Below are 22,832 nucleotides of genomic sequence, written 5' to 3'. Positions count from 1 at the left end.
AATGATCCCCAGTCATTTTGACCAGTATGCCCAAATTCAAACAAACTATCAACCACAACCTGCTTTTTCTCTAAATTCTCCATTCCATATCACTCACCCAAATGTGTACGGAGTCTAAGTACCGCACAGCAAGGAAATGAAGTCATCATTTATACAATTCTCTGGGCCCAATATCTCTAGCCCACTCCAGTCAATTAACATATTTAGATATCAGTACTTATGACACCTCAATGGAGTCTCTTTCTGCATTTTCAGTATTATTTTCTTTTGGGTCCATTCCCAGCCTTGCCATACTCTGCTTCCTGTGTCTGGGGTGGAGGAGAGGGCTGACCTCTGCAAACTCTACTTCTGAATCTCCCTTACAAATTGACTCCTATCTCACTGTGATCAATGGGTAGGTCTGGAGAAGGGAGAGAGGTTATCTCCAGCCATATTGCATATTAATTTCTCTCAGTAGAGGTGGCCAAAGGAGACCCAAAGGTTTTATTTTCCATGTTTATCAGGCCCCTATGATTTTCCCCATTATGTTTCTGTAGATGGAGTTCACTTTTTTATCTTTTCCATGTGACAGATTACCTCTTTATTCATGCCCACCTCCAATATCGCCCAAGTCCTCATCTCAGTGGAAGTATCTCAGTGGAATCCCTCCTTCTTCCTGAGCCACTTTGAAAACACCTTTGGTATATTACTTAATGTATCAATGAAACTGATCCCCACCGAAGATATCAATATCTGAATTATTATTAAATCAGATAGGTACATTTTAGTTCTTATCAATTTGACACTTCACTATTTAGTTCTTCCTAAATCTATCAGGCAATCCCACACCTCTCATTTTAAGTTTTTCCTATGATACCACAGAAATAACTTTTTCTTTCTTAAATATTGAAATCCTCCAAGATGCTTTGTTTTGCCCTTGTTTTCACCTCCCAATTAAATAGCCTCAACCACTCCTTCAGTTTCCTCTGCTATCAGTAAACATTCAACTAACTATTCATCTAAATCTTTGGTCACATTTTGCCTCTTCAACATCAGATGTGAATATTCTGAGCATCTGTTTCTGTATCTTCCATGGCTTCTCAAAAGCAATACATGGGAACCCACCAGTTCATCTCTCACTTCCATGCAATCTGCTGTTGCCAATCCCGTCCACTAATCTGTCTCAGGGAATAACACTGTGTGATTTCACCAGTCAAAACTCTAGAAGCCAACTGATTTCTCCTCCTCTACCACAGATATTTAAATCAATCATAAACTTTAGTAAATTTTTCCTCCTTTTAATCTGTACCTTGTTTCCATCCCCAAAATAATGCCCATTAATAGGCCCTCATCACTTCTATGATTAGTTCTATACAACCCATTTTCTATGAATTCCTGTCCATTCTTCCAATTGCTACTAGGAACATTTTTTTTTCTCTCTAGAATGTATTTCAGAACAAAATCTAAAGTCCTCATCATGCCATAAAAGGTCATTCATAATTTTGTTCCATCTAACTCATCTCCCACCACTCCTCCTCTTCACCTTATTCTTGAGTATTATCAAAAAGTGCCTGAAGGCCAGGCATGGTGGTGCACACCTATAATCTCAGCAGCTTGGGAGATTGACATGGAGAATTGCAAGTTTAAATTCAGTGTCATCAACTTAGCTAGGCTGTAAGCAACCTAATAAGACCCTGTCTCAAAATTAAAAAAAAATTTTTTAAAGGACTGGGAATGTGACTCAGTGGTAAAAAAAAAAAATCCCTGGGTTCAATCCCTGGTACAAAGAAAAGTGCCTGAAGTTCTAAACTTCATTTGGTTTCACATAGTGATGACCCTTTTCCTGCTTTTCCCAAATTACACTTCCCTACCTTCCTGGCCCTATCAACCCGTCATCCCTAAGATATCACTTTCTCCAGGAAGTGTTGCACAGTCTTATTAAGGTTACTACATCTATTATCCCAAATCCCCTGTGTGTGTACCTCTAGGAGAACAATTGTCACTGTTTTCTAATTGTTTTTGTACATGTATATTTTTGTACATCCAGACTGTATATTCCTTGAAGGTCAAATCTGAGCCTTTTCCTTTGTGTCCTCCCTACTTTATACAGTATGTGTTAAATAAAATTTCTTGAATAAATGAAGTTAATTATATATCACAGCCATGTGTGTATATGTGGCACATCTGAAATACATAGTACTTATTAGACTAGACTGAAAGTTAAATATCAGGCCTTATTTACTTTTAAGTCTTTACCATCAGGCAGATTACCTGTCATAACAGGTGCTCAATAAATGTTAAAATTTTGATTGCTTCTAATAGGTCTAATTTGAATGACTTGGTGCCCCAGCTTATTGGATAATCATACCAGCTTTCCACTTTTTTTGTCCTAGGTCAAACTATTGTGTAACTCAGTCTATTATTCATTGGAGGACCTATTCTACGTGGGCCCTATAAAACACTTAAAAGTGGGATAAGACTAAGTCTTTATTCTCCTAGAATTTTACACTCTAAATATACACATAAATTCATATGCAAACTTATTATGAGAATCCATTATGTGAACCAGACAATTAGGACCTTACTAGTTCTATGAAATAGTTCACCACCACCCCCCAACCCTTCCTGGATTTAGAGATAACATTTCTTCCATTTGTATATGTTGCTTTATTATACAAAAACTTTTCAAGTCAGGAGCTAGGAAATGAATTAGCAAAAGGTATCTCACTCTATGAGATAACTTGCTCTAATTTCCTCATTAGTGAAAACGACATCATCATAAAGAATATCTGCCAACAATCTGATATAAAAATGTACATGCATCATGAAAAATAATTGCTGTTCAATTACTACTGAATTATAAAGCCGTCGTACAGGTGCAATAATGCCAGAGCCTTGAAAGTATGAAAAACTGCTTAGCTTAGGTAATTACAAGTCTTTGAATAAAGTCCCTAGAATAAAATTTGCAGAGTTTGAAGAAACAATAAAATCAGAACCAAAGAGCTATTTATAACCATATTTTAAAATTTTCTGTTTTTTTCTCCTGTATAATTTTGAAAAGCCAGGGATAATTTTTTAACTTTGGGGTCCAGGAGGAGAGAGGCAGTGGCTCTTCCTCCATTTTCCACTATCCCTCCCTCTCAAATCGGATCCACAGGGACAGTATTACAAAGATAAAAAATTAACCATAGCCATGGTGATTGCATCTTTTAAAATAATTAAAGCTTACTTATACCCTGTGCATAGTTTACATATATGAAAAGTAAAATTTATAGGAAGATGATTCCTTGTAAATTTCCAGAGTCTTTAGCAAGGGAAATGAGACTCAGAGAACTAGAAAGAGTCTTAAATATCATTAAATCCAAAGCCCTTTGTCACTACATAAGACACTGACATCCCAAGAAGCTAAGTTTATTGTGCAAATTTGTGTAGATAAGAACAGGGTCTAAAAGCATTTCTACTACATTATGAATCTGAATAGGCATAAGTTCTACTGGTCCAGCTCAATTTCTACTTTCAAGATACTCAAACTTCAAAGCTCCAGGGTAGATTTTCACCCAGTTGCAATGTTGCAGAAATAACACTGGACTGGCAGCAAAGAGGCATGGATTTTATTGCAGGATGAGCTTTAATTTGTCAGGTTGCCTTAGACCAACCACTTGACTGCTCAGATCTTTAATTAAAATAAGAAGCTTGTCCAAAATCGTCGGTTTCAAAACCAAAACTGTATACACTTGAAATCAGAGGACAGCTGGTCTAAAATGATGAACTTTCAAAATCAGATGCCACCAGTCCTAACTGCATCTAGTATCACCAATCTCCCTCCTTCACATGGAAAGATGACTTCCTTTCAGGGAGACACGATGTCCTCAGAACGTGTCTTAATTATTTTCTAAGCAAATGATGAGCTTAAAAGTGAGGGCTTTGACACTCATCAATACTTTAAATGTATCGTGTTAGGGTATGTCACATGGCACTGCCACCGTAAGCCATTAGTCTTATACTAAAATAACTAGCACAACCTAGGCACAGTGCTAAGCAAAGGAGAAATACATATGAAATTGCACCCACTCTCCAAGAACTCATAGTCAGCAACAAAAATAGGCATACAAACTCATTAATATAATATGCATTAAAAGGGATGTACACAGTGTTTTAAAAGCACAAAGAAGAGTCTAGGTTGATGCAATTCTTATACTGAGGTTTAAAGAATGAAGAGAAGTCCCCAAAGTGAGTGAAAAACCAAACGTTCACAGCAAAAGAAACAGTGTATGATATAGCAGAGAAGCAAGAGCCTGGCACAGCCACAAGACTGTGAGCATGTGGTCCAGCCCAGGCAGGTGGCAGGGGAAGTGCCACCAGTCAGGAACTTGGTCTTAGAGGGCCTGATGCTCCAGGATCCAGCAAAACTTGAACCCATAGTCGTCCAAAAGAACTATTTGCAGACTTTAAGCAGGGGAACACATTGAAAAATTAACATGTAAAAAACAATCTGGAGGTTTAAAAAGGATTAAATAGAAGAGTATCTACCACTGTCTTAGAAATTGAATTGCCTCTAGGTGACATGTGGCATGGGTATTATGTAATGTGGAATCTAGCAGTGAAAGTGGTTGTTTGTCCATCATCTTTCAATCACTTTTATCATGTAAAAGAAAAAGCATCTGTTGAGCATAGGTTTGGCATCAGCCTCCTAAGTGTCAGTCCCTGCTCTGCTACTTATTACTGGTGTTAAGTTCTTTAACTGTAAGAGCCTCAGTTCCTATGATGTTCAAATGTGATCATAAAAGTAATATCTTCTTCATAAGATGGTTTCTAAGATAAATGAATTCATACTTGAGAAAGAGCCTCACCCACCAAGAAAAAAGTACTTAATGTTAAGTATTCTTCTTAATTCATGTTATATTTGTTTTACCTTCTATTTATGGCAAATGGTTTCATTTACAGTAGTAACTTAAAGTTTCCTTGTTAAACCTACTAATTGATTTTTAAAAATCAAAGCATTTTAAATATAACTATAAGAGATGACAAAAATCAGGACAGTCAGAGGGAAAGGAGGACATACAACTATGGAAAATTGATGAAAATGATATGCAAACGACTGAGGTTTGATAAAGAAGCACAACTGGAGATAAAAATGCAAGCCAGAAATGTCACACAGCTCAACCTAAGATGGTAACACAGAGGTGAAGAAAAAGAATGAATTTATGAAATATTTAGAAATTTTAATTGACACTCCTCCCCAACCCCAAAATCTAAAATAGTGGCTGGAACATGTTAGGGACTCTATAAATATTTCCTGGGACAGTATAGAGATACCTCAAAAAAAAAAAAAAAAACTAGGAATGAAACCACCAGCTGAGCCAGCTGTACCACTCCTTGGTATTTATCCTAAAGACCTAAAGTCAGCACACTGTAGAAATGCATGCATACCCATGTTTATAGCAGCACAATTCATAATAGCCAAACTATGGGACCAGCCTATTTATCTGTCAGTGGATGAATGGATAAAGAAAACATGGTATATATACAAAATGGAGTTTTATTCAGGCATAAAGAAGAATGAAATTATGTCATCTGCAGGAAAATGGATGGAACTTGAGACCATTATGCAAAGTGAAATAAGCCAAACTCAGAAAATCAAGAATCATATGCTTTCTCTCATATGTGGAAGTGAGAGAGGAAAAATCACAAGAAAGATGGGGGAAAGGATATCATGAAAATCAAAGGGAGACCAGTAAAATAGAGCAAGGGGTTTAAGGGGAAGGAGGAAGAGAGGGAAAGGGAAAATAATGGGGAACAAATAATTGGCCAAATTATATTGTTTCACTATGTGCATGTATTAATATGTAATAATGAATGCTACCATTATGTATAGTTATAATGCATCAATAAAATATGGAAAAAGAATTTTTTCCTGGGAAAACGTAGATATAATAAACCAGGAAGAAACAAAGAGACATTTCTTCTAACCTGAATATTTAAGTAAGGGGTGAAGTTGTAAACCACACAGAAAACAAGGCAAAGGGAACAGAATGTGAAAGAAGGTAACAAGCTAAGCTTAGAACACCTATTTTATTTTCAGTGAGAAAGCTAGGGGAAGATGTCCATCAGTTTATTGGGAACTCAGGAGATGTGTCTCAGTTAAATATATAAATTTGGAAGCTATGAATTCCATACTCTTAAGCTCTTTATTTTTCCTTCATGATAAAAGAGAAAGAAAAGGGGGGGCCTTAATATAGATGGTATCTATATTGGTAAGGGTTCTCCAGAGAAACAATCAGTAGGATGTGCATTACAGGAAATAATTTATTCAGAGGATTGATTCACGTGATTGTGGAGGTTTGGTGAGCCCACATTCTAACAGGAGAGGCTGACAGAGTGGAGGTTCAGAAAAGAGTGGAGGTTTGAGTCCAAGGAAGATTGCTGGAAAATCAGGAAGAGCCCCTTTTGCAGATGAACTCCACAGGCAGTCTGCTAGAGAAATCCCCCTTGCTCCACAAAGGTGGATCTTCTGTTATATTCAGCCCTCTGATTGGATGAGTCAATCTACTTTACTCAAAATCCAAAAACACCCTCACAGAAACATCCAGAACACTTGGCAAAATATAGGAACACTGTTGCCCAACCAAATTGACACTAAAATTAACCATCATAATGGTTAATTCATCTTACTTACATTGTATAGATACACTTCTACGAAGAATTCAACACAATAGCAAGGTCCAGAATGGTCACTGTATGGTGTGGAAGAAAAACCCTGCAAAAGTACAACAACCTTCAATTTTTTTTCTTCTAGAAATTGAAATCAGGATGCTTTACCACTGAGCTTTTTATTTATTTATTTATTTTATTTTTGAGACAGATTATCACCAAATTGCCTAAACCGGCCTTGAATTTGTAATCCTCCTGCCTCAGCCTTCAGAGTTTCTGGGATTACAGGCACATGCAACCACACCCAGTCAGCTTTTCCTTTTAGTCATCCTCAGAAAAAGGAACATATATATCAAACTGGAGGATTATGAGATTGGAACTCTACGAGGTATTATCATCTAGGGTTAAAATAATTCTCTCTCACACTGGGCACAAGGACAAATGTATAGATACTGCATAATTTTCAGAACCTCTTTATAATAGAAGAATAGGGGTTTACACAGAGAATGTCTTTTCACAAAACAAAAATTAAAGCATGGGTGATGCTGGGACATCCACTGTGGTACCTTCAGGTCTGAAGGACCCCATAACCACCATCACCACCAATTTCTAACATGCAGCTGGTCCCAGGATGAGATGGAGCAGGAGGCTGAGGAGCTGAGCCTATGGCATGTTGCCCACTGGCCCATACTAGTGGAGTTCTGAAGATGGCAGGTGGAAAACTTGTACATGGTTCCTCTTCTATTCTGATAAGCTTGGATGACATATGAAAGTACATACCAGATATACACCACCTAGATGTGATCAGTGCTGCTGACAATTCCTGAGATCTGACCATCCCAAGCAACAGCAAAGGATTCATCAGTGTCTGCAGAATCTCTAGATCCACAGAGCCACGGTGGATGGACTCAAGGTCTTCTTTCTCCTGGTCTTTAGTTCCAACTCCTTTTCCAACCTCGTTTTGGCCTCTACCCAGCACATATTCTTTGGAAGATATAGTCTTAGATGAGGACAGAAAAAGATTGGGAGGTAATGCTGAAACCCAAATAAAACTCTGGACTCAGTTGAGGATTCCTAAAAAAGGCTCAAACACTTTCCTGAAGACCTTGACCTCTCTAAATTGATTTCCTTTTACAGAAGGGCAACCTTTTCCTGCCTCCTAAAGGATAAGAACCAGAGAGGGCTGAGTTTCAGGGCAATTTCATATGGTACTGCTTTATGAATGGTTCAACTTCTAACATGTTCTTTCTTGAGTCATTTCACACATGACTACAACTGCTAAGGGGAGAAGTACAAAGAATCTCTTAGGCCATGCATTGATCCCCTTGGTGGGAAAAACAGTGACACTATGATTGACAGCCCCACCATGAATTCATGTATTAAATGGACATTATTCCCCAAAAGTAAGTTGACACCATGTTGGAGTTGGCCCTGGACAATCTTAGTTGACACCAGTTTTTCAGTAGTAACTACAGGTAATGTACGTTTCACTCACAAAAGTGCCCAAATTTGCGTACTAAATTGCCTGATCACTCTACACAAAGGAAAAATAGAACATGATTGATAAAGTGGGAAAAAGTGATGCTGAGCAGATAAAAATAGCTACTGGTGCAATAAGACTATTAGAAGGAATCAAAAGAAAGTGCTTTGCTCCAATCTCTCAGGACAAAAACTTATCATATAAGAGTCTAAAATCTTCATTCGTCTTTTGGTTTTTGTTTTGTTTTGTGTAGTTTTGATACCAGGGATTGAACCCAGGGGGGCTTAACTGAGTCATATCCCTAGCTCCCTAACTTTTTAAATATCAACATAGGCTCTCACTAAGTTGCTTAGAGCCTTGATAAGTTGCTGAGTCTGGCCTTGAACAATCCTCCTGTCTCAGCCTTGCAGATCTCTGGAATTATAGGCATGTGTCACCATGCCCAGTGGTCTTTTGGCTTTGACTCCAATAAGAAAATAACATTCCTATACTCATGTTCTGAATCATTATGACTTTAACCCAATAGTTCCATCCTCTTGTCTTCCTATGTCCTTGTAGCTAAACCCTAAATGATAAGGTGGTGTTTTGATGCCACTTCTTTAGCTTAATTGGTACCCTCCTGCTTTCCAAAGTAGAATGCTAATATCCACTCACCCAGCTGGAAGGTCAGGGTGAGACCAGATCCAATATTCCCCAAAGCATGTGGAAGCTGGTTGCTATATCCCTAACTGCTGATTAATAATAAGGAAGTCAAATGTTGCCTTTTGATTCTGATTTCCTCTGAGAGTCTGTTCTACAAGCATGGGGTCAACTAAAAGGAAGTGGGGTTTTGTTTAATATTTTCTCCTTTCATTAATACACTTAAATTACTTTCTTGTAAACTCTGCTTGTTACCTAAATGTACTAGCACTTTTGTTACCTAATTAACTTTCTTATCAGAATCCCAACCAAAAATAACAAGAAATGTAATAATGATAAGGTATCCTGCCCCCTCAAAACAGATTTCCTTTTCCATTTTATCTCTTGGTAATGTTCTGGCTTGTTTAATTAAAATATCAGAAATTATTAGACTCAAATTATTTCTTGATCTCTGCTCAAATTCTCCTGAAAAACTGCTTCTTCTGCCTCAGTATTTAAACCTTTATCAGTGTGAGGCAGACGAGTTTCCATACATAGGCAACTGGATTCATGTAATTCAATATAATTTTGGAGGAAGAGCCTAATTTAGTCTCTAAGTAATTAAACAAACAAATCAGATTTGGCTACACTGAACCATGAATGTTCAAATACTCAAGTCTCCTTTCTTGTGCTTCTGGATCATGAAAACGAACAACATTAATGTGCAAAAGCCTTAAAAAAATTTTGCATAGGTATGTGAAATTCAGAGCAACAATCTTACTTATTTTCTCATTAGAGAGATGGGGGTAAAAATCACCAAGTCCAAACCACTAACACAAGTTGTTTTTGAGGAGGGTGGTCATGTCTGTTACACACTTTACAATAACAGATGAGGAAGTGGCCTTACATCTCAGCATTGAGAGGGAGAAAATTGTGAGACATATTGGTTATTTTTCATCGCCAAACTCTGTGAAAAAAATTCAGGTTGGAATCTGCTTGCTTCTGGTGGAGCTGTGTGAGAGATTCACCTTCTTTGAAGTCGTCTGCAACATGATCCCCTTTTGCACCGTCAAACTGGGCTACCACAATTACCAGGCAGCCATTTTGAACTTGTGTTTTATTGGAACTTCGATACTTACTCCTGTGCTTGTGGGGTGGCTGGCTGACATCTTCCTAGGAAGAAATAAACTGGTGTATATCTGCTTATTTCTACACTTCCTAGGTAAGTGCTCCCCTGCTGACTGGGCTGTTTTGCAATTTAACTGAAGAGATTTTGGTTAGACTTTTTGGTTTATGTTACTCTTATCCTGCTCTTAGCACAAAGTGTGATAAATGAAGTAAGAATGCTGTTTCAGTCTATTTCATTCTGTATTTTATTTAAGATGCTGATAAATATGAGTGTGTTAAAGGATGCTTTGATACGTATAGCACAGCATTTATTATATAACAACTATTTCTTTACATGTCTATCTTCTGTTCTTCTTAGAATGTCTTTGTTTCCCACTTAATATTCCAAACACAATTTTTTTTTTACAAATCCTATGTGAAACATGAAATTAATTCACCTCACAAAAAGGATGAAATGTGATGGAAAGTTTTTTGTAGTTCATGTAGAATAATTGGAAGAATTGAGGAATGTTTGCATCAAAAGATAGCCTTTTTTATTTTTGGTACCAGGGATTGAACCCAGGGGGTCTTAACCACTGAGCCACATCCTCAGTCCTTTTTATTTTGAGACAGGATCTCACTAAGTTGCTTAGGGCCTTGCTAAGTTGTTGAGATTGGTCTTAAACTTGCAATTTTCTTGTCTCAGTATTCTTGCCTGTATTTAAGCCAGGTCCAGTGGCCCATACCTATAATCCCACCTACTCAGGAGACTGAGGCAGGAGGATCCCAAGTTTGAGGTCAGCCTGGACAATTTAGTGAGACCCTGTCTCAAAATAAAAAATAAAAAGGGCTGGGATGTAGCTCAGTGGAAGAGTACCCTGGGTTCAATCCCCAGTACCAGCCCCTCCCCTGCCAAAAAAAAAAAAGTCTGTCAATTAACCATAGGGTAATTAAGAAAGCACAGGAAATTATAACTTCTATATTTTTAACTATGGTTATATGCTTTTGAAAATGTGTGCATTGAAGCACTACACTGTGCTTCATTACACAGAGAAACAAATATACCTAAAAAGCTTGTGGATCTTGTGAGAAGTGCTGGGGAAATATCAAGTTGATGAACAGTCTAGAATTTTAAGCTGGAATATTCAAGTTCTTCTTCTTAGACAAGAGTCACTGAAGATATGATGGGCATAACTTTTGAGAAAATGGTTTTCATCAATAAACAGGGTAGCAAACCACAGTTAGAGATTAAATAGAGACCAAAAAAAAAAAAAAGTCTCAGGATGATGCTTTAAGCAATAGAGAAGTATCAAGTCAGGAAAGAACATGTGAAAAGCTATAAAAACTTGGAAACTAAATATAGATACAAAACAATGGGGAAGCCAAATTCATCTCCACAGTTCTGAGCAGAGGAACTTGAGAAGGTGGTTTACTGTTCACTATTTAGCAAGAAGTGCAACTGAAATGCATGTGTCAGGGAGAAAAAGGAAGAAAGGATAACAGATACCAGGTGCTCTACCTATCACAAAATTTCAGACAGTAGCAAATTACCATTCAAAAAACTGATTAGAGCGTGATTCGAACTTGTAAATGTCACTGCTTAAGTTCTGCAAAATAAAAGCCAAGTTGCTGCATGGCAAATATAGACTCAACATTCAGCAAATACTTCTCGTTGACCACTCTGTACCAGTGATGGTCCCAGGTCTGGGAACGTAACAGAGGGAAAAACCGTCAGTTTCTGCTAAAGCTGATTTTCAGGTAAGGGGAGAGAAAATAAACACACAAATAGATATTATGTCAGGTGGTAATAAGTGTTACAGTGAAAAATAGAGCCCCATAAGGGTATGGAATGAAATAGACAGTGACAGAGTTGCTATTTTCTATCAGGGAATGCTTTCTGATAAAGAAACATTTAAACAAAAACATGAATAATTTATTCTGCTTGACTCCATAACAGTCCACTTCAGCAGCATTTGGTAACTTCTTCTTGCTTAACCTGATAATTCCTATCAGTCTAAATTCCAGGGAAAGTCACCAGACCAGAACAAAAAACTTTACTTTTGAATTTGGCAAACAGAAAGCCTATGTCAACTTCATATCCATTCACTTCCTTACTACAAGTTATTTCCTTGTCTTCCCACTCTCAAGTACCATTAGGTTCCAACCTGTCACTAAATATCAGAGGTTCTATCAGAAATGTGTCTTCTGTCTGAATTGCTATAAACTTAGCTCAAAAATTCAGTTTTCTTCTTCTTGACCATGGCCAACTTACTATACAACCAGTTGTCAGTCTGATTCCAGTCCATATGCCATTCTACCAATGACATTGATTTTTAAAAAAGAAAAAATATATATATATATATATATGTACACACACACAGGATCTAATAACCTAAAAAATAAAACCCAAATTTATTAAAGTGTACAAGAAACTTTACAATTATACAAAATTTATCTATGCAAACTTCTTTCTCGATGTGCAACTCCAACATGCTGAACTTGTCCTTAACTTCCCTACTATTCTCTTCTTTGCCTGAAATTATGACCTTCCTTTATCTTTCCACCCCACATTCAACATTCAAAAACTTCTGCTGATCTCTAAGGTCCACGTAGTGTTGCTTACCAGCTTCTCTGTATTCAACTACATGCTGACCATCCCCATTTGATTACATTTACTTCTTTATCATACAATGACTTCTGAATTGCTACCAACCACCACCATTGTGGCGACACACTACTAAATCAGTCAGCATCACTCCAGGCAAACTGGGTTGGCACAAATAACCACACTGAGAGAAAATATGTTTTTCTTGGGGTTCTTCAGCTCCCTCAAGAGAGGCAAGGGAGGCAGACAAAATAGAGAGGAGCATGTTGTGAAGCCCTTTTTATTGAGCGGAAGACACTGGAGAAAGTTCCACCCCAATGAGGCAAGGGGTCAGGTTTCAGGGGGTTGAGTCTAGCTTCATGATGTCTTTTGGTCAGCAGATTGACTGACATCTTGGAAGGCCATGCCCTTTTCATGGGCTGTGTGGGGACCGTGGGCAGAGCGAGCCAAAAGGACACCTACGTCGCCAGCCCAAACAGAGAGGCAACGTCAGTCCAGTCCCCTCCTGTACTCAGGATCATAGTTCACACACACACAGCCCATGGCCGGCCTGTGACACACCATGACTTCTCTGATGGACTTACTTGCTCCTAGAGGAAAGAGCCAGGGACCCCTACCATCTAATGAGATATGGCACATCTTGGTGCTTTAAACAAGACTGTCAAATACATACATGACGAATGTGTGGGACGTGATAGCACATTCCAAAAACGAGAATTTTAGTCAAATGTGTTATAGATTTGTACTTTTGTTATGTCAATTTTATAGCAGATAGAAATAAAATTTTGATCTAACAAAATATACTATGACGTTTTCTCAAAAGATGAAAATAAAGTGCCTTTTTAACCTACACAAAGTACCATATGGACTAAAATGTCTTGTCCTTAAACAAGTGGTTGTTGCATGAAATAATTGATTTTATTATTATATTTGGTTAACTCTTTGCCTACCTGGCCTCATACTGTTCCTCAGAGAAAAAAGAACAATTAGTTGTACATCTGGCTAACCTTGAGAGGAAACATTTCAAACCCAATAAATTAAGGGATCCACCCTTGAAGTAAATCAGTCTGTTACTGAATGATACCTGAGTCCATATGTTCTTCACATTGTAAAAGCCATTGTAAGAAGACAGAAGCATGATACGTCATTTTTGTCTATATGAGAAAACTAAGCACATTAAACAGCTCATAAAATAATTCATACCAAAAATGCTAATGCCAAATTAATTTTTAAAAAAGAGAGAACAAAACTAACATGGACAAGCCATTCTTCACTCATCAAATTGCCAAAAAAAAAATGATGATGATAACTAGTATTAATGCAAGCCATCTCATAAAATAATGGTGGGAGGTAAATTGGTTATATTTCTAAAGAACATTTGTTAGTGGTATTAAAAATCATAAAAATATGAATGCTATGGATAAGAACTTAGGCTAAGGAAATAATCAAAGATGTCTAAAACATTTACATGTCACAATATTTGTGCAGTATTCATTCACAATTACTAAAAAGGGATTTTAAAACAAATAATGACTTAGAAATCATATTGAAAAATATATAAAGTCATTTAAATTTGTTCATATATGAATCAACAGTATAATCTCAAATTTGTTATTTATATAAAACATAACTATAAATATAGCTTATAAAAATATAGTTAATGGTAAAGATTATTTCCAAGTCATGAGAGTATGGGCTTTTGGGGGGGGGGAGATGGTTTCCTGTATTTCTCAAATTTTCTGAAATAAGAATTATTACATTTACAATCTAGTGGGGGGGAGGGGATGCTATTTCAGAAAACCTGATAATTTGACCACTTGCTGATAGGAAGCACAAGAAGAGGGAGATTACATCTGGGCTGCTCTATAACATTGAGCAAGTCACTTAACCTCACTGAACCTATTTTTTTTATTGAAATAAGAAAATCTATTCTCTGACATCACAAAGTTTTTCCAAGAGGAAACAATATAGTATATTAAAATTAATATAAATAAATTGTAAATAAATATAAATTGTAAATAAAACAATATAGTATATTAATATATTAACATAATATATTAAAATTCTTTGCAAAACATAAATGGTTAAACAAATGCCTGTTCATTAAAAAAGAAAAACCATCTATTATGTCACCTATACATGGAAGTGAGGAGGATGCTCAAACCCTCCTTGGCCACTTTATGTCTTCCCCCTCTCCAGCAGGTACCACATCACCCAAGTCCCACTCCTGTCTCTTCAGGTTTCTCACCTCTGTGTGTCAGGAGTTCCATTTTGTAGCTGTGTGAGAAAAAGTAAGAAGAGCATTGAAGGAAGAAAGAGACATAGAAATGGAAACAACAGATTGTGCTTTCCTCTATTATAATATTCTTCTCAAAAGTTTTTAACAAGTTTCTGAGCTATCTGAGATCATCATGTTTCCTATCACTCTATTAAGAACAAATAGCATGTTACAGTGATTTTCTCTTACATGGTGGGTGGAGTGGGGGGTGATACAGACATCCTAATTTTTGACATGATGTTTTTCTAAATTGCTTTAATTTTGTTAAAATCGACACAATTTGCTTACACAGTCTGAGATGTAAAGATAGTTTAAGTTTGGGGTAGGGACAGGAAACAAAAACACAAGAACTCTGGTTAATACACGCAATAGAGGAAAATTTTACACTTACGAAAATCAGGCTATCTCTGAAATTGCAATGATTAACATAAATATCTTAATAAGACAATTATATAATGATGCCACTTTCAGAGGAAAAACCTTATTTGTGCTGAGATTGGTGATTCCATGTTTTTGTTTTTGTTTTTTCTCTCCATACAGGCACTGCCTTGTTATCTGGGGTTGCTTTCCCCTCAGAAGATTCCTACATAGGCTCTTACCACGTGATTAACCACATACCCACCAAGGAGCAGAACAGGCTGTTTCACGTAGCACTGCTAGCCATCTCCCTTGGCACAGGAGGAATAAGAGCCATTGTCTGTCCACAGGCTGCTTATGGTCTTCAGGAGCACAAATCAAAGAAACGAACATCTCTTTTTAACTGGTAGGTAGCACTGGTTAAGAAAAAAAAAAAAATTATGACAATCCTCTCCCTTTTAGGTTTTCTCATTGTTCAATCCTGGTCTCATGTTCGCAGCAACCAGCTGGTATTTGTCCCTGGTTGAACTGGGTACGTGATGGATGATGTCTGGAACAATGCTTCAGTCAATAATCATGGGAACATATGGGTCAGACCAGCCCAGCTAATCCGCCCACTCCCATGACATGTTGATAAATTTATCCTCCAAGTAAAAAGATGTAGAGTGGCTTGATGTGCTGAATAGAATACAGCTTTGGAGCCACAACAGGCCTGTTGGAAGTCTCAACTGCACTTGGTACATACTTACTGACCTTGAACAAATCATTTGTTCTCTAGTTCAGTTTACTCATTTCTGAAGGGAGATAATAATATTTCTCAGGTTTTATTAAAGGCAATATTATGCACATCACCTGCAGAAAGCTTGGCACATAGCAAGTGATCAAAAAATGGTAGCTGTTATATTATTAGTTATATCTACATTGTAATAGACTAATTTGGCAGGGATTATAAATTCACGGGCCAATGCACAGAGGAGATGACAAAATATGGAAGTATTTTATAATTCATTAACATCAACCAGCACCTGTTTCTAACCCAATTCACCCCAAAATTTAAGTGTTTGTATTTCATGAAAAACCAAAATACTTTTCTGTGAATCTTTGTCTTTTCCATTGCATTCATACATAGTTCATTATTTTATGTGTTTTTAAAGGAACCACTTTCTATAATTAAATAGAAACTCAAGAAAAAAAATTGAAATTTGGAACTTAAAGAAGATGAGTTCAGAATTTAGCATAGAATATTTTTGGGTTTTGTTAATCATCATCAGATGTCAAATAGATGGGAGATGCTGCTATAGTTTGGACCTGGAAAGCCCATGTATTGAAGTCTTAGTCCCTAGACCATAATGGAAGGCAGGGGAACCTTTAGGAGGTGGCGCCTTGCAGGGGAAGCAGGTCACTGCAGGTGTGCCCATTAAGGGGACAATGGGACCTCAGCCCTTTCCACTCACTCTCTTTGCTGCCTGGACACCAAGATGTGAGCAGCTTTACTCCCCAGGTGTTCCCTGTCACCACGCCCTGCCCAGAGACTGAAAGCTAACACAGATACATTAAGTCTTTTATTCCCTCTGTTTTTGTGAAATGAATTGCCAACATTTTTCTAAAATATTTTGTCTTTCCATCAGTGTTTGCAATGGTTGATAGCAATGCACAGATAGCATCAAACAAAAATGCTTAAAATTTTCATTTTAAAAGCATCAAATGAGAAACATTTAAAGTAAATATTGTCTTGGTATATGTAGTCATCCAAGCAGTTCCCCTTCTCTTTCTCTCCCTCCCCCACCCGCAATATATTAATATTACAAAGCACTCAGGCCTATTTTGGATTAAGTCCTAATGTCAGAGAAAAATGCCGTTTACTGAAGGTGGAAGGGACTCTTTACTTCCTTATGGCAAATTCTGCCTCCTTGACCTGCCCAAAGGAGAAAGAAAAATCCTTCTTTTTTATTCTATTCGGAGGTTTTAATCCTTAATTAGCAACATCATTTTGATTAAATAAGACTCTGGAGGATTAAGACCGGAGAGCAATCAGTTGTTCTGAAAGATAGCTCTGGAGAATTTATTGTACTGTGGTCTTAGTCATTCAGAGTTGTGTTTAATCAAAGTGACATTTCTCAGTGTTGATTACAAAGGAGACATTATATGAATGAAATATTTCCTTTGGGAAATAGAGGGGACTCCCAATGGGATTATGCTTTAGGGCTTTGAGAAGGAGGACAGGGAAGGGAGTGAAATTGAATTTCTGCCTCTGTGAGGAGCCAGGCCAAATTTAAGATGAACACATCCAGATTTGCTTCTTATTATTTTGTAATTTCATTAGCGTCTCTGATAAAAAGCAATCATGTAGTGTTTTAAAGACTTAAAGTTAAAGCCTCTATACATGTATATAAAGAATGAGAATGTTATTCTTTAATGAGTTAAAAGCCTGGACACGAAGCTCCTTGAAGGTTGAATCCAGTTGCTTTAGCTTTTCTTCTTCTTCTTCTTGGTTTTAACACTAAACTAAAAGACAACCAACGTCTATAGACATCCACTTTCTGCACTTTACAGAAATGCATGCTAAGGCTGTTCCAGGACAAACTGCAGGAGTTGGTGGCAAGATGAACAGAGTCCTTGCTGGGGAGCTGGCAGAATACTAGCTCTACTACTTAGGAGTTGTATGGCCTCCAGCAAGTTCCTTAATCTCTTAGAGCCCCAGGTTCCTCAACCACAAAAAACGAATCGCCTTGGAGGGCCATTGTATTGCCTCCACATACAGTATCATAACAGATCTTAGGTATTAAATTATGATCATTATAATTATTAAGTGATAAATAAGTCATCAGCTAAAATCATTATCTTAACGCTGGGAAAGAGAGAACCTATTTAACAGAAGACCATATTTAAAATGGGCAGTCCATTAGATCATTATCCATGTCTCCAAATCCAAAATGCCCCTAGAAATTACCAGCCTGGAAAATATGATGAATTTCAGTAGTGCCTTTAAAGGACAACACGCCACTTGCATCTATAACCACTGAAAGCTGCATTCAGTCCTATTTCCAGCACAGATGTCAGATGTTCATAGCTGCGAGACCTTTAATGAGATGTGTCATTGCATCCGTACCACCCAACGCTTCCCCGCGATCATGATAAGCAGCCTAGACTGGAAGTCTCAGGCACTGAAAGCACCACTTCCGAGTAAGGCTGCCAAATGTAGGTGAGAAAACCACTCCTAGCCAACATCACCATCTGGTACTGGATCTTCCTCAACTGTGTACCTCATTGAAAGAATAAAGCTGAACTCCCTGAAATCAAGAAGCATAATAACCTGCCAACATCCTCGTGCTCTTATCCAGATCAGAACCTGGCTCTTTCAGCATTTTCCAAAGTCTTAAGTGTACAATTATGAGCCACCACACTGGCAATAATCTAGGTAAATATACCCGCGCAGATTCTTTTCTGGAAGCAAAACAATGGTGTGGATAATTAAGTCTGTTCTTGGCCACAATTTAAATTCTATCACAATTAACCTCCACTCACTTCACATTATTTACTTCACCTGATAATTTGCTTCCTATCTGTACATACAGTCTGTTGCTAAAGGTGCACCAGAGCAAAGCATATATGATTAAAAGCCCAAATAAAATATTGGTGAAGTTCTTGAAGAAGTCTAAGGAATTTATTCATGTCAGAAATCATTAATATCTGATACTCAAATTGGCCCTATATGATATCTGTCCCATACAGAAATCATCGAATTTTAATACTTTAATACTCAAATGCAATATCTTTTATTTTAAGGAGATGACGGAAGTAAAAATGTATTATCCCACAGCATTTTTCCAGAATTCATTTCAATAGTTGCCTGAGCATTATCTAAGAACAGTGATTCTCAGCCCTAGGTGTACATTAGAGCTACCTGAGGATTCTTAAAAAATGTTAAAAAGTCTTTTGATCCATGTATGTGTGATATCTTTACATCCATTCAGATATACTATAATTTCCTTCTTCAGTATTTCACACTTTTCAGTGTATAAATCTTGCCCTTCTTTTGTAAAAAAATTTTTAATATTTTATTATTTTTACACTATTATAAATGGAATTATTAATGAAATTATTTTCTTTAAAAATTATACACACACACACACACACACACACACAGTGCCTAGGCCCAGCCACCAGAGGTCATGATGGTGTTGTTTTGAGGTGGAAACCCGGGGAGCAGGATGGTTTTGGATTTTTAAGTTGCCATGAGACCCAACCTAACTCTCCTGGATCAGAATTTCCTAGGATAGTTGAGGAAATATGTTTTTAATATGTACTATCTTAGTGTGTTCTGGCAACTGTAACGAATTTTCATAGACTTGATGGCTTATAAACAATAAAAATCCATTTCTTAAAGTTCTAGAGACCAGGATGAGATCCCTAAGCCAGCAGGGGTTGCAAATTCGCAGCTTCTTGTGTCTTCACCTGGTAGAAGGAGCAAAAGAGCTCTCTTGGGCCTTTTTGTTTTGTTTTTACATATAAAAGCACATTTAATAGACCCAAATATATTGTCTTATAGAATTTAAAAAGTCAGTAGTTTTTAAAAGTTGACATTTTAATATTTTCACTTTGCAAATTAACCAGATGTTCCTTTTAAACATTTATGAAGATTAATACCACTTATGTTGAATTCAACATACTCATTTTTAACTGTTAACTTGGGCCTCCTTGTTGATGGACTTTTTTTTATTAATTTGTTTGTATGCGATACTGAGAATCAAAGCCAGTGCCTCACACATGCTGGGCAAGCTCTCTACCACTGAGCCACAACCCCAGCCCTTGAGCCTCCTTCTTAAAGAAACTAATCCCATTCAAGTGAGTTCCATTCTATGACCAAAGCCGCACCTCTAAATACCATTACCTTGTGGGGTAAGCGTTCAACATATGAATGTGAAAATAAACAAACATTTCAAGTAAAGCAAGTTCTTCAGGTAATTAAGAAGATGGAGCAGATTTTGAAACCAATTCCATAGCCATAAGGAAAAGGGATTTGCAAACTGGTTCTTGAAATAACTTTGAAAAGAAATGGAACTAAACATTGAGCACAACTACATGCCAGACTACTTTGAAAAGTGCTGATGATTCATAGCATTTAGAAATCTACCTGATAGAGAAATTCTGCATAATCTTGGAGAAGAAAGAGAAACAAAACATAAACCTATGTATATATTCTTCAATAGTAAAGTAGCAATTTATAAGGTACGTGTTAGCCAACAAGATGGAAGTGGTGCATAGAATGATTTTATTAATACTAAAATATCCTGTGACTTGCAAACTCCTGAGTAACCTCTAAATAGCTTTGAAAAAAAATCACTACACCTTCTAAAATTTTTTTGCACTTGTGTTAGCTACCTTTAACAAATGCTACCCTCTCAACTGGAACTTCTTTCTCTGCCTACACCAAACCATAAGCTTTCAGGAAATACACTCAGAACTCCTCTATAAACATAAATAATTTTGGAAACTAAAGAATATTGAGAATAAAAAGACAAAGTCTTTGCATTTCTTATTTCTCTTGTTGCGGCCTATTTTTTTCTTAGCCCTTGTGGATCCTTTTAGTCTTGGTAGGTATGTAAGTCAGGATTTATTATTGTCCATCAATCAGTAAACATGTGGTGGTTAAAAGGTCTTAAATGTAGGAAGTAAGAAAATGATACACCAAAATTGGGGTGTTGGCAAAAGAAGAGGGAGGAAAGGTATAAAAGCAGGTCCAAAGAGTGAGAGAGGTAGGAAGAGTGCCCAACATTTCTCAATTTAAAATATGACTTCTGTTTTTATCTTGCTGCCTATTCATCAAGATCAATAATCATCTTTTATTAAACTGATTTTTCTTTCAAAGCTCTGCTAAAAAAATTCACAGGTAAAAACAAAGAAGTAAAAAAAAAATTCTATTTGCTCCTTGTTTCTCCAAATACATGGCTGCCAGAATATTCTTTGAAGTACAGTGGGCTCAGGGTTTTGCTAAAAGAAGCAATCACCATGAAATCAGTGCACAGGTGTGTCACTGACTCTTCTAAACAGTTCAGTTTTATCCCACTGAAGAGTCACAAATGCCCAGAGAATTATCTCAGTGTTGTTCAACGTAGAACTAAAATACTCGCTCTGAAGTCTTTAAATTGTCCAGTAATACCATGAAGACCAAAAATTTGCAGGAAGTTTTCCCTACTCCTGGATATTTTCTCAGATTAGAAAAGACCACCTTAAATCACTTCTCCTAAAATCACTTAAAATCAATCCAAAGCATGTCAAAGTTATTCAGTCCAGGAAATGACAAAAATATTCATGTGACTGTAAAATTATCACTAAATAAATTAAGTGAATATTTAAAATAAGTTATCTCAAAAGGATGGCTGAGCTTTCTACAACAAATTTTTTTCTTATTTGTATTCAACAACATAAAATCATGAAGACAAGAAAAAATTGCTACTTATATACTACCAGTTATTTGCAGTTTCCAGACTGTATTTAAAAGTAGAGTAAATAAACATATTTTTACTGATGCTTTCAATTTTCCTTAATCACCGGTATTTGTTTTGCTTTAGTGCTTTGCTCTCTGACTTTCTGTGTGAGAGGTGCTTTATACATTCAATTTGCTAGTGAGCTATGAGATGAAAGGCATCTTAATGGTGAGTTGGAAGACAGTGGATTTTTATTTCTTTTCTTTCTTTTCTTTCTCTTTACTGATGACACATATATAATCTCACCCTTAATTATCTGGGGCTTGTCCTGTCCATGGATCAACAAAGACATATATAAAACATGCCCATACTAGGTAATTCTTTCAGAAAATTACACAATCAAATAGGTGGGATGGCATTTGTTAAAATACATTTAATACTTTATGTGAATTCACTCCTTATACATAGATATGCAGCACTATAATTCTTTGGTTTCTAACTACCTTTCCCAAGTCTTAAGTTTTAGAATAATTGTAATTTTTCTTTGACCTTCTTTAAAGCAATTCTGTTTACATCACCGCATGGTGTATAGAAAAGTCACATAGTGTCATCTTGGATTTTCTCAACAGTGCTGAGCTTTAAAAGGTGGGGAGGGGTTCCTAAAGACCAAAAGAACTATAACAATGCTCTCAGCTCCAGCATCTCATTCTCTGCAGCAGAATTCAGCTGCACAGCTTGCAACAGCTTGAAAGGATACCCTGAGGCTGAGCCTCAGGACTCCATCCAGTTGTCCTAGAAAATTCTGACTTTGTACCTCACCTGTATTGGGATAAATAAATTTCCATTAGTACACTACCATAAACCAGTTATCTCGGCATGACCGTATTCAATATTATGTTATGTTCCTATGTCAATTATTCAGAGGAATTTTTAATGTTATGTGTTTGATTTAGTCATTTTTATAACAGATGGCTCATCAGTAATCAATTAGTTATTTAATAGCCATTTATTGTGGACCTAGTTCTGTGCTAGGTCCTATGGAGACAAAGAATAAGGTGTTGTCATCAGCCATCTTGATAATCTACAAATGAGGATCAAAACTGACAAAAGTGAAATAATTGGAGAATGAACATTTGCTTTAGAAGTTCAGAGATGAAAACAAGTAGAATTCAAGAGAGTGTAGAATGAAAGACAAGAGACTTGATATAGAGACATGGAAAGCCAAGAAACACGAAAAGTCATAGAGACAAAAATAAGTGGCTATGTTTCTGGAACAATGAGGAAACTAGTCCAGTTTGACATATCTCCTTTCCAAACATCAACCATGTG

The 22,832-nt window shown here is 36.8% G+C and overlaps 1 protein-coding gene across 1 annotated transcript in view; it reads left to right on the top strand.

Annotated features, from left to right (window-relative positions):
* Positions 1-9,589: 9,589 nt before the first annotated feature.
* SLC15A5 (solute carrier family 15 member 5) overlaps positions 9,590-22,832 on the top strand; it is a gene marked incomplete at both ends in the record, with an annotated part of 82,754 nt that continues 69,511 nt past the window's right edge. The window contains 2 exons of the mRNA XM_081311249.1: positions 9,590-9,950; positions 15,259-15,481. Coding sequence (XP_081167375.1) covers positions 9,590-9,950; positions 15,259-15,481 — 584 coding nt within the window. The remainder of the gene's footprint in view (positions 9,951-15,258; positions 15,482-22,832) is intronic.

Source organism: Spermophilus citellus, assembly GCF_964194105.1.
Source record: "Spermophilus citellus genome assembly, chromosome: 10".
Classification (NCBI taxonomy): Eukaryota; Metazoa; Chordata; class Mammalia; order Rodentia; family Sciuridae; genus Spermophilus; species Spermophilus citellus.
Note: the sequence above shows the minus strand (reverse complement) of the source record. Positions and strands in the feature narration are given on the sequence as shown.